The sequence below is a fragment of the Cyanistes caeruleus genome, unplaced genomic scaffold (assembly GCF_971803275.1).
Source record: "Cyanistes caeruleus unplaced genomic scaffold, bCyaCae1.hap1.1 HAP1_SCAFFOLD_76, whole genome shotgun sequence".
NCBI lineage: Eukaryota > Metazoa > Chordata > Aves > Passeriformes > Paridae > Cyanistes > Cyanistes caeruleus.
The window spans coordinates 2,182,549-2,196,850 of record NW_028255888.1 but is presented as its reverse complement, the minus strand read 5'-3'; the positions used below and the strand labels follow the sequence as shown (position 1 = coordinate 2,196,850).

Here is a 14,302-nt window from a genome sequence, read left to right as displayed (position 1 = left end):
TCTTCGATTGTGTGCAAATTGGAGGAGACTTTGTGGGATGTTTCTGGAATTTGGTAGGGTTTTGAGAGGATTTAGGAAATTTGGTAGGGTTTTGAGAAGACTTTTCTGGAATTTTGAGGAATGTTTCCAGAATTTTGTGGAAATTTGTGGAGATTTTGTGAGAAGTTTCTGGAATTTGGTAGGGTTTTGAGAAGAGTTAGGGAATTTAGTAGGGTTTTTCTTGAATTTTATGGAGTTTTTTGGAATGTTGTGGAATTTTCGGGAATTTGGTGAGATTTTGAAGAGACTTGAACAATTTTGAGAAGATTTTCTTAGATTGCATGTAAATTTGTGAAGGTTTTGTGGGATGTTTCTGGAATTTGGTAGGGTTTTGAGAAGAGCTAGGGAATTGGGTAGGGTTTTTCTGGAATTTTATGGAATTTTTTTGAATGTTGTGGAATTTTCTGGAATTTGGTGAGATTTTGAAAAGACATGAGGAATTTTGAGAAGATTTTCTTAGATTGTGTGGAAATTTGTGGAGATTTTGTAGGATGTTTGTGGAATTTGGTGGAATTTTTCTGGATCTTTGTGGGATACGGATGACACTTGGAAAATTTTGAGGGATTTTTCTTAGATTGTGTGGAAATTTAGAAAGATTTTGTGGGATATTTCTGGAATTTGGTAGGTTTTTGAGAAGATTAAGGGAATTTTGTGGGATGTTTGTAGAATTTTGTTGGGATTTTTGAGATGTAGAATTTTCTTGAATTTTGAGGGATTTTGAGGAGACTTGAAGAATTTTGAGGGATTTTTTTAAGATTGTGTGCAAATTTGTGGAGATTTTGTGGGATGTTTCTGGAATTTGGTAGGGTTTTGAGAAGATTTTGAGAATTTGATGGGTTGTTTGTGGAATTTTGTGGGCTGTTTGTGGAATTTCATGGAATTTTTGTGGAATTTTGAGGGATTTTTACGAGACTTGAAGAATTTTGAAAGATTTTTCTTCGATTGTGTGCAAATTGGAGGAGATTTTGTGGGATGTTTCTGGAATTTTGAAGGGGTTGTTGCTTACATTTTTATCAATTTCCGTGGAGGTTTCTGCCTTCCCTAGCAAACACCTGTCCTTTCAAACCAAGACACCTCAGATATCCAGTGGGTTCTAGAGAGGGACTTGGGCCAAGGGACATTCAAACTCATTGTGCTCATTCCTTGTTTTCTCCCAAACCAGGATTTCTCGTTCCCAGACCTTGTCCAGATGGAAGAGGAGGCTGTGAGGAAGAGGAAGATGCCCCGGGACACCCAGGCAGGTGAGGAGGAAGTCAGTGCCCCTTTCCCCCTCTCTGCTGCTCCATCTCCCAGCCCAGCATGGCCCCCAGCTGCAGGACAACCCCGCTGCCGACACCGTCCTGCTGGGGACGCACTGGGGGGATCTCCTTCCCCTTCCCTCTGGCATGGAGGCAAATTTTATTCTCTCCTTGTCTTTCCTCCCCCAGACAAGGAGCAGAGGATGGAGACCAGGGAGGACAAATACCTGCAGCAGAACCTCATGGAAGAGGCCGTTTTGACCAGCTCCACAGCACAAAAATCAAATGGGGAGGAAAATCCCTGGAGATCCCACAGGAGGAGGGGCTCCAAACCCATCCCAGGGTGCTCTGAGGAGGAAAGACCCACCCTGTGCAGGGAAGGCAGCCGGAGATCCAGCCGGGGCTCTGTGCTGGTGGTCCATGAGCAGCTTCAGGATGGGGAGAAGCACTACAAGTGCTTGGAATGTGGGAAGAGCTTCAGCTCAAGCACCAAATTGATCTGCCACCAGATGATCCACACTGGGGAATGGCCCTATGAGTATGAGAAATGTGGGAAGGGCTTCAGCTGCAACTCCCAACTCATCATCCACCAGTGCATCCACACTGGGGAGAGGCCCTACGAGTGTTCTGAGTGTGGCAAGAGGTTTCAGACCAGCTCAAATCTCCTCGTGCACCAGCGGATTCACACAGATGAGAAGCCCTTCTGCTGCCCTGACTGTGGGGAGGGCTTCAAGCACAATTCCACCCTCGTCAGGCACCGGCGGATCCACATTGGGGAGAGGCCTTATGAATGTGGGGAATGTGGGAAGAGCTTCAGCCCAAGTTCCAGCCTCAGTACCCACAAACTCATGCACACTGGGGAGAGGCCCTACGAATGTCCCCAGTGTGGGAAGAGCTTCTCCAGGCACTCTCACTTGATCAAACACCAACGGAGGCACCAGTAAGTGCCTCCACCAAGCCCTGCTAAAGCCCCAAATGCAGCAAGAGCTCTGTCCATGGCTCCAGCTCCAGAGGATCCATGTTGGGAAGTGACCTGGTGACTTTGTGATCCATGTTCCATGTGATCCATGCTGAGAACACCCCTGTACCTTTTCCTGCCTGTGGCAATGACATGATTTGGGATCAAAGAATGTGAGGGTATGGCCATGGCCCTGTCATTATATTCAATCCCATCTCAGGTCATTGCCAGGGGCAGGAAAAGGACTCACCAGAGGAGAAGGGTGTCATTTCCTGGCAGGAGGAAATACATGTCCAGGAAGAGCCAGTAGGTGGTGTTTACTTTTCCCTGTAAATAGTTTGTCTTATCCCTTCTGTAATCCAAATTGTTTCTCTTCCTGTTAGTTCCTTATCTTGTTTCTATTCTCAATAAATTGTTCTTATCCGAGCCTGGGATCTTTGCCTTTTGTGTTTTCCATGGGAGGCGGGAGGGAAGTGAGCGGCAGCGCGAATTTAGCAGGAGCAGGAAATTGGGGAATCCCATTCATGAAGCCCAGCCCATGGAATCCGAGCATCCCAGCTGGTGCCAGGCCTGGTTGCCATGGCAGCAGCCTTGGGAGCGGGTCCCTGGCTGGGGGCTGCAGGAACCTCTTCCCTCTGGTGCCCAGGGACAGGAGTGGAGGGAGCAGCTGGAGCTGAGCCGGGCAGGTTTAGGCTGGATGTGAGGAAAAGGTTTTTCCCCCGAGGCTGCTGAGGCACTGAACAGGCTCCTCAGGGAAGGCTCCCAGCTCCAGGGCTGTCTGAGCTCCAGCAGTGTTTGGCCAGTTCTGCCAGAACCAGAGCCTGGGCCAGGGCTCCTTCACCCTGTCGCAAACGAGGGCTTGAGAGCATTTAAAAAATCCCTGGCAAGGAAGGAACAAAAACAAGATTTAATATTAAGCACCAGCAGCACAAAGTTCCTTTGCAAGAGTCACTGTAGTCCTGACTGGACACTTCAGGCACAGCAAGGAAACAAAGCAACAACAAAACCAAACAAATTCCAGGCAACTAAACCAAAAATGAACCCAGAAGTGTCCGTGTGTGTATGTGTGTGTGTGTGTGTGTGTGTGTGTGTGTGTGACAAAAGGACAGTGAGGGCAAGGATAAAAGGAATACAGCCTAAAAGATAAACAGAGCTCAAACTTAACAGGACTTAACTGATACCTTAACCTTAATTGATATCCCAAACATCACAATTTAGCAAAAGAACAGTATTTACTGTATTTAACCTAACTTATATGACTTAGCAGTTTAGCAGATGAATAATATTTAACAGTATTTAACTTAGCTTATAATATATATATAAAACATTACAAGTTAGGAAAAGAACAAAACTTAGCAGCATTTAACTTAGCTTAGACCTCGTGACTGAACCTCACTTACAGGCCTGACTGACTCACATCTCCAAGGCACTGCAGCTCCTCCGACAGCAGCATTTCTGCCACATTTGCCAGGGCACAGCACTGGTGTGTGCACGCAGACACAAAGAGGCAGTGCAAGGCAGCTGTGAGAAATTCCCCTGCAGGGCAGCGAAATGCTCCCTGTGGATGCTTTGGCATCTCCCCAGCAGGCCAAGGGCTGAGCCTGGAGGAGTGGGGGGATCGGCCCAGGCTCTCTCATTGTTCGGGGACGCCCCGAGTGCAGCAAACGGGAGAGTTCCTGGCTCACAGAGGCCCCACTCCGAGGGAGGTGGCTGGCCCAGGAGAGCTGCAAGGGGCTCCTTTTGGAGCGCTGTTTGTAGGGCCCCAAGAGAGGGGCTTCAGGCACAGCAATGTTTCATCTTGGCCGCACTTGGCATCGACAGCTTTCTTTGCAAGGCTGAGAACAGGGATGTTGTGCCATGGAGGGAAACTAAACAGTTCCCAGGGCTGCTCCTGAAGCAAGCAGGAGCTGCTTGGGCAGCAGCAGTGCCTGGGAGCAGACAGTGTTTCTGATGAGCTGCAGAGGAGCTGAGCCCAGGGGCTGTTGGCCAAGGCCCAGGCCCAAGGAGCATTTCTCAGCTGGCACGGCGGCCTGAGAAGGGCAGGGGGGAATGCACCAGCACAGGGCCCCATGGAACCAAGGGACCATTGTGACACTACAGGGCCCAATGGAACCAAGCAGAACATTCTGACACTGTGGGGCTCCATGGAACCAAGGATCCATTGTGATACCATGGGGCCTCATGGAGCCAAGGGAACCACAGTGACCCTGGGGGGCTCCATGGGACCAAGGGCCCATTGTGACATTTTGGGACCTGTGGAACCACAGAGACCATTGTGACACTGCAGGGCCCAATAGAACCAAGGGAACACAGAACAGGTCTGTCTTGGCCTGACTTGTGTGGCTGACCTGGGCCTCTTGAGGATCACTTCTCATCTGCTACTAGAACACTGGGGCTCCATGCTTTCCTTGCTATGAAAAAGAACTGTCCTTCTTCTCTAGGCACCAAAAACTAGAATTGGGATTGCATCTCCAAATTTCCTGATATTCAGCAGTTTTCCCATAGGAATATTGCCAGGAAAATTCTGCTCCCAGATGAAGTCTGCCTTTATTGGCAAGTCTGGCTGGCCTTGGCCTCCTGATGTCCATGTCTCACTTGCCTTCCAAACCCTGGGGCTCTGTACTTCCCTCCAATGAAAAAGAACTGACCTTCTCAGCCAGGTGTCCATGGCCAGAACTGGGATTCCACCTCCAACGTTGCCTGTTGTGAGAGACTGGAGGAGGTTGTTGGCTGGAAACATCTTGTCTGTGGGGAAGGAAGGGGCAGGTCCAGCCTTGTCCTGCCCTGTAACCCCAGCACTGCACTGCCCTGTAGCCCAAATCCCCTCAGAGTCTCTCTCCCAGCCCAGCAGTGTCTGACAGTCCCTGGCACACCAAAGGCAATGCTCCACACCCACCTCTGGAGCACCCAGCCCAGCTCCTGAGTGACCAAATGATGGGAAATCCCACCTGGGGAAAGGGCCCAGGAAGACCAAGGGGAATTTAAGGCTGACCACAAGGCAAGAACAAGTCTTGACCCTACATCCTCTTGGAATTTCAATCTGAACGCTGCTGGAATCCAGGAGTTGGTATCTCTGTGTGTGCTTCTCTAAGGTTTTGTTGTCTTTCTGTCTTTCAGTGTCTTCTTCTTCTATTTCTATCCTCTTGCAAATTTTGAGAAACTTAAAAACTTAGAGTTTTTATAGTTGAATGAGCCAAGTTATTGCTTTGAGAAATATTTTTTGTTGGTCGAATGTCATATTAAACCTTTTAACAAAGTCTCTCTGAGTTTCTAAAGTTGCCAGTAAAGTATATTTTGTTCTTTAGAGCTCTAAAAAATTTCTTGTAGGTATTTCTCCAGTGCATCCAACTCAGAGGACACAAACAATTGTAATTCCTTTTAAATGTGTCCTTGAGAGAGTTGTCTGGGGGATGGGGGTCAGGGTTTGTCTGTCCTGATTGGCACAGCCCAGGCAGGGCTTTCACAGCCCCATTCCACGCTCCATTTCCCACCTGGAGCTGCTGGTGCCTCTGAGTTCTGCTTCCCCAGCCCCAGGGATGCTCTCCTTGTCTGCCCATTCCCCCACAGTCTCTGGGCAGGGATGGCCTCAGTGGGGGCTGCTGACTTCCTCAGAAACTTGGAGGCTGCTGGTGCTGAGTTTTACTTCTCCAGAGGCTTGTTCAGCCTTCAGCTCTTCAAGTCAGGAATTCAGTGCCCCAGGGCTCACGAGCATTCAGAAGACCTAAACAAGCCAAACCTCTAGGAATAATTTGATTCAAGTTTTCAAATCTGATGAGGCCAGCTGTGGCACCCAAACCCAACAGTGGGGTCAGTGCAGTGTCCATGGCAACAGCCCCTTGCAATGGCCCAGTGCAGGGTGAGATGATAATCCACTCTCACAGCTGGCCCAGGGCAGCTCGGCAGTGCCCTTTCCCACAGCCTGTCTGCACAGAAACACTCCCAGGGCTCTCTACATTTCCCTTCCCTCACTCTTGCCTCACTCACACACCTCCCAACAGCCCACTTTGTGCTTTCAGCTGCAAGGAGTTCAAAGCTTGTCTGTCCTTCTGCAGCTGCTCTAATTCTGCCTTCAGCCAACTCTAGGTTTGTGTTTCTTGTAGAACTCCCTGTGTGTCTGAAACATTCCCTGTGTGGTTCTGCCTTGGAGAAGGGGAACCTCCTTGGTGGCACCTTGGCTTGGCACACACTTGAGGAGGGTATCTGATTTCCATGGGGAAACTCAGAAGTTTTAGATTGCTACAATAAAAGAAGAAAAACCCCTCTTTGCCTGAGTGCAGCCAGTTCTGTGAGCAAAGCAGGTCCCAGGTGAGGGAGGAGAGACAGGATGGGGCTGGGGAATGTGGAACAAGGTTGTCCACACTGGGTCAGACCTCAAGGCACAGCTTCTCTGACCTGGCCAGACCTCCTTAGGAGAGACCCTGGATCAATATCCATCACTGAATGCTGCAATCACATCTGCTCTAAAGAGAACAGGAATAAAAGACACCCTTTAAAATAGGAACACATACTTCCTAGAAGCTCTTTGAACTATTTCTCCATAACTATTGTAGGAAACCTTCCTAAGAACTGCACCAGACCAGAGGGAAATCAAGGCACAGCCATGGTTTGTTAGGATTTGCTTGATCCTAATGAGCCCCGTGGTGCATTTGGAGCTGAGCCCTTGAACCTCAGGGCCTGAGAGGAGATTGCACAAACCTTTCCAGGAGTCCAAGTCAGAGGAAAAACCCAAAGTATTTCCAAACATTAATGGGTGCCACTGAGATTCATCCCCAACACAGGCTCCTGATGGACTCCTTGGAGGAGAGAACTGGAGGCCAGAATTGCACAGAAACCTCTCAGAGACTCAGTGTTGGAAGGAAAATCCAAAGTAGCTGAAAAACCCCAGAGTATCTCAAAGTATTGATGAGCCCCACCGAGTGTCAATGCAAAGCTCCCAAGGGACTCGTTAAAGCAGATAATTGGGGCCTTGATTGCACAAACTTCTCAGACACTCAGTGTGGGAAGGAAAAAAGAAAGTACCTTAAAAACTGAAGTACCTTGAAGCATTAATGAGCCCCACGGAGTGTTGTTACTGACAAAGCCTCTCAAGGGACTAATTACAGCAGATAATTGGAGACCAGGATTGCACAAAGCTCTCAGAGACTCCAAGGCAAAAGCCAAAGTCCTTTGAAAAAGCTGCAGTCCCTGGGAGCATGAAGGAGCCCCCAGGGCCATTCCTGAGCAAGGCTCCCCAGGGACCCCTTCCAGCAGATCCCTGAGGCCACTGGCATGTGGGCTAGGGGGGATGCTGAGGGCAGGCCAAGGGGGTGACAGTGGCCAGCCTTGCTGGGGTTGTGCCAGGAGGCCCCAGGGCCTCAGGACAAGGTGTCTCCTCACAGCCCTTGCTGGCACAGCTTTGGCTGCTGTGTCCCAGGGCACCAGGACTTGGCTTCTCTTTGTCCCCATCTGTCATCAGAGCCTCCAGTTCTCTGCTCTGCCTGGGGCCTGGGGACACTTTCTCAGTCACGTCCCTCAGTGGGACCCATTAAAAGGAAAAGAAACTTTGGAGTTGGATTCTGACTTGGAAGTTCTTGAGAGGTTTCTTCCCCTCCCTCTCAGGGACTGATGTTCAGGGCCTCAGCACAAAGCCCCAAGAGGCTCATTAAAGTCCTGCTGCTGTGTCTGTGCTGCTGAGCTGGGCCAGGCTCCTGGCACAGAGGCAGCTCCTGGAAACCAAGAAGAGCTTCAAAAGCACATTTCTCTTGCTGAGCAGCTCTTCTGCCAGCCCAGCAGGGCTGGGGCACTGCCTGCAGCCACCCTGGGCACAGCCCAGAGGCACAGAGAGCTTCAATCAGTCAGGGCTGCGAAGGTGCTGAGAAGTGCCTGGGGCACAATCCCTGCCAGCCCTTGACACAGGAAGCCTCTGGCTGCAGGACAATGCAGCTGCAGCTCCTGGAGGCATCTCCTAAAGCTGGAACATGCCAGTGCCTACAGACTCTGTGAGTACAACTCTGAGTATTTCTGGTGGAGGGGAGGTGAATGCTCATGAAGCTCTGACATGCTGAGGGTTTCTGATCAGTCATAAAATATTTCCAAGACAAGCATTTTGATAAAAATGAGGACATTTCTTAAGACTTTGTACTCAGTTTCCTACTATTGCAGAACTGCAGGGACGATGGGGATAAATATTAAAGGTATTATGAATTTTTGAGAAGTGCCTGAGACATCCAAACTGTTACTTTTAGTGATCAGTAGGTTCACAGGAGATTCCTGATGTTCTTTCAGCTGCTCTTCCCATGGACAGCACCAGCATTACCTTTGCTGAACCCATCAGGCTTAGTCTGAGCTCTCCTTTCTCCAAGCTGCAAACAGAACCTGCCCCCAGACAGAGCCCTGCAAACAGGCAGGGTTCTGTCAGGCCAAGGGGAGTGCACAGAGATTTGGGGTGTGTGGGTGCTGGCAGAGAGAGATCAGGCACAGGGAAGCACCTGCAGGAGGAAAATCTCCAGGAAGCAGAGAGAAGCTCAGGGAATGAGAGAAAACAAAAGCCCAGAAATCCTGTGGCAGAGAGAGTTTAGAGATGTCCACAGGAGCCCCTGCAGTGCAGCCCCTACCTCTGAACAAGCCCCTTCCCTCCTGTCCCCCCAGCCTCTGCCCTCAGGGCTGGGCTCCCAGGTGTGAAGCCCCTCCTGTGCAGGCAGAGCTGCAGCAGAGCTGTGGGGCAGCTCTGCAGCCCCGGGCCCAGTTCCCTCTGCAGAGCACAGGGCTGGGAGCAGCTGCCCAGCACTGGGGGCTCTGGCAGGGGGCACAGCTGGCTCAGGGTGACGCTGTCCCCAGTGCCCGGCTGTGGGCAAGGCTGGCGGTGCAGCCAGGGAAGGAGCTGGATCTCCCTTCATCCAATGCCATCATAAGGACACTTGGAAGTCTCCCTGAGATTTCAGTCACAGCTGGGAGCTCCAATCCAGGATGCAAACCTGTCCTAGAGCATCTTTGTGTTATCTGAAAGACTCGTGGGGAAAGGCAGAGGTGTTCTGACAGTGAAAATGCTGCTGGGTTGGTGAAATGAGCAACATGAGTCCTCGGATACAAATGTGGAGCTGGGCTACGCTGGGTCCATCTGCTTTCTGCAATATCTAGCTGTCTTAATAGGGAAACATGGGAAGGTGATCATACTCCACTGGAGGAAGGTTAAAGCCCCGAAAAACTCTGAACAGGTCAAACCATAGATCATCTCCCTTCACTCTGCACTCATTACTTTGCCTCACAGAACTTGCTCGGTTCTTCGTGGCAGATGCAGAAATGCAGAGGGTTTGGTATCCAAGAATACCAGGAGAGATATACAGGAGCTTATAAAGAAAACCTCAGGACTCTTAAACACAAAAGTATGTCCATGTATGTTACAGAAGAGGGAGAATGGGAAATGGCTTTGATTTTTATTACAGATCAACCCTAACTCTTCACTGTCCTTTTCTCTAGGCAGTACCCAATGTCCAGCCACAGCAAATGTCCAACAGCAGCTCCATCAGCCACTTCCTCCTGCTGGCATTGGCAGACACGCAGCAGCTGCAGCTCCTGCACTTCTGCCTCTTCCTGGGCATCTCCCTGGCTGCCCTCCTGGGCAACAGCCTCATCATCAGCGCCGTAGCCTGCAGCCACCCCCTGCACAGCCCCATGTTCTTCTTCCTGCTCAACCTGTCCCTCAGCGACCTGGGCTGCATCTGCACCACTGTGCCCAAAGCCATGCACAATTCCCTCTGGGACACCAGAGACATCTCCTATGCAGGATGTGAGGCACAAGTATTTTTTTTTGTTTTCTGCACTGCAACAGAGTATTTCCTCCTGACCATCATGTCCTATGACCGCTACATGTCCATCTGCAAACCCCTGCACTACAAGACCCTCCTGGGCAGCAGAGCTTGTGCCCACATGGCAGCAGCTGCCTGGGCCAGTGGCTTTCTCTATTCACTGCTGCATACAGCCAATACATTTTCCCTCCCCCTGTGCCAGGGCAATGCCCTGGGCCAGTTCTTCTGTGAGGTGCCCCAGATCCCCAAGCTCTCCTGCTCCAAATCCTATCTCAGGGAAATTTTCCTTCTTGCTGTTGGTGTGTGTTCAACTTTAGGTTGTTTTGTGTTCATTTTCTCCTACGTGCAGATCTTCAGGGCTGTGCTGAGGATCTCCTCTGAGCAGGGACGGCACAAAGCCTTTTCCACCTGCCTCCCTCACCTGGCCGTGCTCTCCCTGTTCCTCAGCACTGCAGCATTTGCCTACCTGAAGCCCCCCTCTATCTCCTCCCCATCCCTGGATCTGGCAGTGCCAGTTCTGTACTTGATGGTGCCTCCAGGCCTGAACCCCCTCATCTACAGTCTGAGGTACCAGGAGCTCAAGGCTGCAGTGTGGATGATAGTAAAAGGTTCTAAAATATTAGAAAATTCAGAGACTTAGAAAGAAAGTTAGGTTTGGAAAGCCCTGGGAAAAGTAGGCCCTGGGAAATGTTAGGCCTTGTGCTTGCTAAAGATCAGGTCAAACTGTACCTGTGTAGTCAGTAGATGATAAATGATACAATTGTTAGATGTGATTAGATATAATTATAGTTTAAAGAACATAAGGAACAATGTTAGGGGGCTGGGGGGAATCACGAGAAGTTTATGCTTGGGTAAAAACAATGCTTACAATAGAACAATGTAAGTTTAATAATTAATATGTAAGTTATATAACGATAGAGTATAAAACACATTCAACTCAAAACCAAATCTGGTGAGATTTGGGTATGTGTACCCCTGACACCCAGAGCTCTTCAATAAAGCACCTTCATTTAATCATTCTGTGATGATGTGTGTTCCTGAACACTAACATTTTGGCGACCCCAGATGGGACCTTGTGAGTGCTGCTGAGCAAACTCGTGACCCAATCATGCTCCAGCCGGCACCGAGGGATTCTCAGGGAACCCATCAGCTGCGACCGTCTCTGCTGCTCACAACATCCTTAGGAGAGAAAGGTAAGGTGCTTTATTTTGGTTTGGGTGCCTGCCAGTTAGACACAGTGAAAGCTGCACGTGGTTGGGCTAAAGGAATTCCCGTTGGTATTGCCTAGGCGCTGTCCATAAGACGCCTGCGAAAGCGTCGCAGGTTCGGCATTTGGTGCATTGTAGTTGCAACATGGAGAAGGGTTTTGGGCTGCTATGCTCCCATACCAGGTACTTCTCCTTTGGGGTGCTTATTAGCACATTGGAAACAAGGTGACTTTGGGGAAGAATTACATAAGACTAAGATAATTTCGGCCAGATCTCCCACAGAAAAAGACCCCAGCAACCCCATCTCATCTGTTGGTAGCTATAACCTCTTCTCTCTTTCTTTACTTTGTTTTCCTCATCTCTCTCTCTCTCTTCTATTGCATAACCCTTGTTGTTGGCACTAAAATAAAGGTACATTATTGTTGTTATGATTTAAACTGAAATCCCTTGTGTCCTTTTTGCACTCTGAGATCAAACGAACCTCTCACGAGTCCCACTCGCGTTAGCGAATCGTGGCATTTAAACTGGAGTCACGGACAGGATTTCTGACAGACAGAAGGGGTTGCAGGTTTGTTGTGCAGTCTGTATTAGGGGAAGGACGTTTTGCTCCAGTTGCACCCAGCCTGACACTCCCAAAGAGTCAGCGGTGTCTGGAAAGCAAGGGGGGCAACTTGAATTTCCCACAAACTGCACACACTGAGGTGAAAAGCACCCCACACTCACTTGAGGGCTCTGTCTGCAGAATTTCACAAAAGATCTCTTAGTGCAAAAGGGCTGGATTGTTTTTGTTGTTGTGTGTATGAATTTTGACAGCTTGGTGTAGCAAAGAGACAACCAGAATTTTAAACTGAAGGAGTGCCTCCCAAGCAGATTTGTTCTTTGTACCCATACAGGGAAGCAAAAAGTTGTGTGTGTATGTGTATAATTTAAGTTGATACCTCCCTGTAGTGGTTTTTCCCTCTGTAAAAATGACTGAAAACGGCAGTGCAGAAGTTAAAGCTGCATTTTACGCATGTTATGCTCTGTTAGCAAAACACAATGCCAGACCTTCTCCAGGAGGGAAAAGTTGGTGCTCAATAATTGGTTTAATTTGGCAAATGTGATTGATAGAGTATGTTCTTTACAACATGAAACAAAATTTAAACTGGGCAAAAATAAAACTATACTCTGCTCAGTTTTGGGAACTTGTCTTACAGCAGCTATAGAAACTCACTGTAAGTAAAGAAGTAAGGAAAGAACTACAATAGACTCCCTCCAAAACCTAGTTAAAATTTTGCAAAAACAATTGGATGAAGAAAGGAGTAAGATCAATCTGTTGTGAGTAGCCCTCCATGATAAAAATTCAAAAAATGCTGACTTGCTAAAGGAAACAAGAGAGGGAAACCCCTCTCATTAATCAAATTTACCCTCAAAAAGATCTAACTGGGATAAAATTGTGGGGAACACTGCTGTCCTAGTTTGAAACCTTTAATTAAAACAGAATATATCAATGATAAGGATCTTGATCTGCACATAACCACTAAAAATAGAAAAAGGGAAAAAAATAAAAGGAAAAAAAGAAAAAAGTGGAAAAAAAAAATAGAAAAAAAAAGAAAAAAGAGGAAATATGGGCGTCTCCCTCACGAGTCAGAGACAGAATATGTATTCTGAGTGTCTCTAACTGGAGGTGATCAAATTCGATTGAGAGAACGGGAATCTAGTGGGCACTGGGACATGAGGTCTTCTTAACAACAGGAGACAGACGTAACCCATGGTCCCTAACTCAGCACACAGATTATTGGGCAGAGGGGCTTAACTCCTTGGAAAGGGGGGGACTTTATTGTTATAGTTTGTACCCCCAACCATCTACTGAAAAATATTCAGAAAGCTGCCTGCTTGCAAATGATACACAAAAGAAAATTAATTGTTGGTTATGAATCACCAATGTTGTTACCTGTGAAAACTGAAATTATGGACCTGTAAAAAATCCCAGAAGGAAAAAAATCAGAGAAAGCAAAGGGTGTTAGATACATTGGTTCTCTTAATGAAAACCCAGAAAAGAGAAAACAAATCTCTAATCGCCAGTATTGGTGGTCACTAGAGATAAAGAAAGGGGTCTCCAAAAACATAATGGGTGGCTTATCACTTAATCGTTGAGTAAAGTAGTCTCTAATTGGCACTGTCCCAAGTTCATTGTATCGAATGCCCCATTGTATAACCCAGCACACCTCCACAGGCTCTGGGCTGCGAGCCAAAGCAGTCTCCTTCTCAGCTTCTGGGAGTGGAGCCCAAACAGCCTCAGAATCAGGGAAACTGGTAACTCTGCCTCTCATGGGTGAGCAGAGAGGTGGAAGTTAGTTGTATTTAAAATGCTCACTAGAAATAACAAAACTGGAGACATACTGATTACAGCAATAGTGGGTCCTAAACATGCACCTATTACTTCTGTAGTTAACACTAGAGCCCAAATTTCTGTGTTGACTGATACAGACTAGTACAGGATTTGAGAGCAATAAATAGAATAACTAAAGATATTTACCCAGTGGAAGCTAATCCTTACACATTGTTCTCGATAAAAGAGAAATATAAATGGTTTACTGTAATTGATTTAAAAGATGCCTTTTTCTGCATACCCCTTGACAAAGAAAGTAGGAAACTGTTTGCCTTTGAATGGGAAAATCCAGAAAATGGAAGGAAAACTCAGCTCACCTGAACACGACTCCCACAAGGATACAAGAACAGTCCAACCCTATTTGGAAGCCAGCTGGCTAAGAAGCTGGAGATTTGGACCAAGAATGGGCAAGTACTGAGAGAACAATACCTGCTGCTACAGTATGTCGATACACTGACAGCTACAGAAGAGAAAACATCCTGCATAAAGGTAACAATTGAAATTTTAAATCAGCTGGGAATGGGAGGATATAAGGTGTCTAAGGAAAAGGCACAAATTGCCCAGCAGACTGTGATTTACCTGGGATGTGAAATCTCACAAAGGCAACGTAAGCTGGGTACTAATCATATTCAAGCTATTTGTGCTATTTCAGAACCCCATAACCTGCATGAGCTGTGAGTTTTCCTTGGGATGACACAGTGGTG

The 14,302-nt window shown here is 48.0% G+C and overlaps 2 protein-coding genes across 2 annotated transcripts in view; one reads left to right on the top strand and one right to left on the bottom strand.

The window, feature by feature from the left end:
• Nucleotides 1-14,302, bottom strand: part of LOC147646935 (uncharacterized) — a 592,289-nt gene that overhangs the window by 334,352 nt on the left and 243,635 nt on the right. The window lies entirely within an intron of this gene.
• LOC147646944 (uncharacterized) lies at nucleotides 1,229-2,724 on the top strand. Its single transcript, XM_086872805.1, has 2 exons — nucleotides 1,229-1,291; nucleotides 1,478-2,724. The coding sequence occupies exons 1-2, from the start codon at nucleotides 1,229-1,231 to the stop codon at nucleotides 2,219-2,221; spliced, it is 807 nt and encodes a 268-aa protein (XP_086728931.1). The 3' UTR covers nucleotides 2,222-2,724.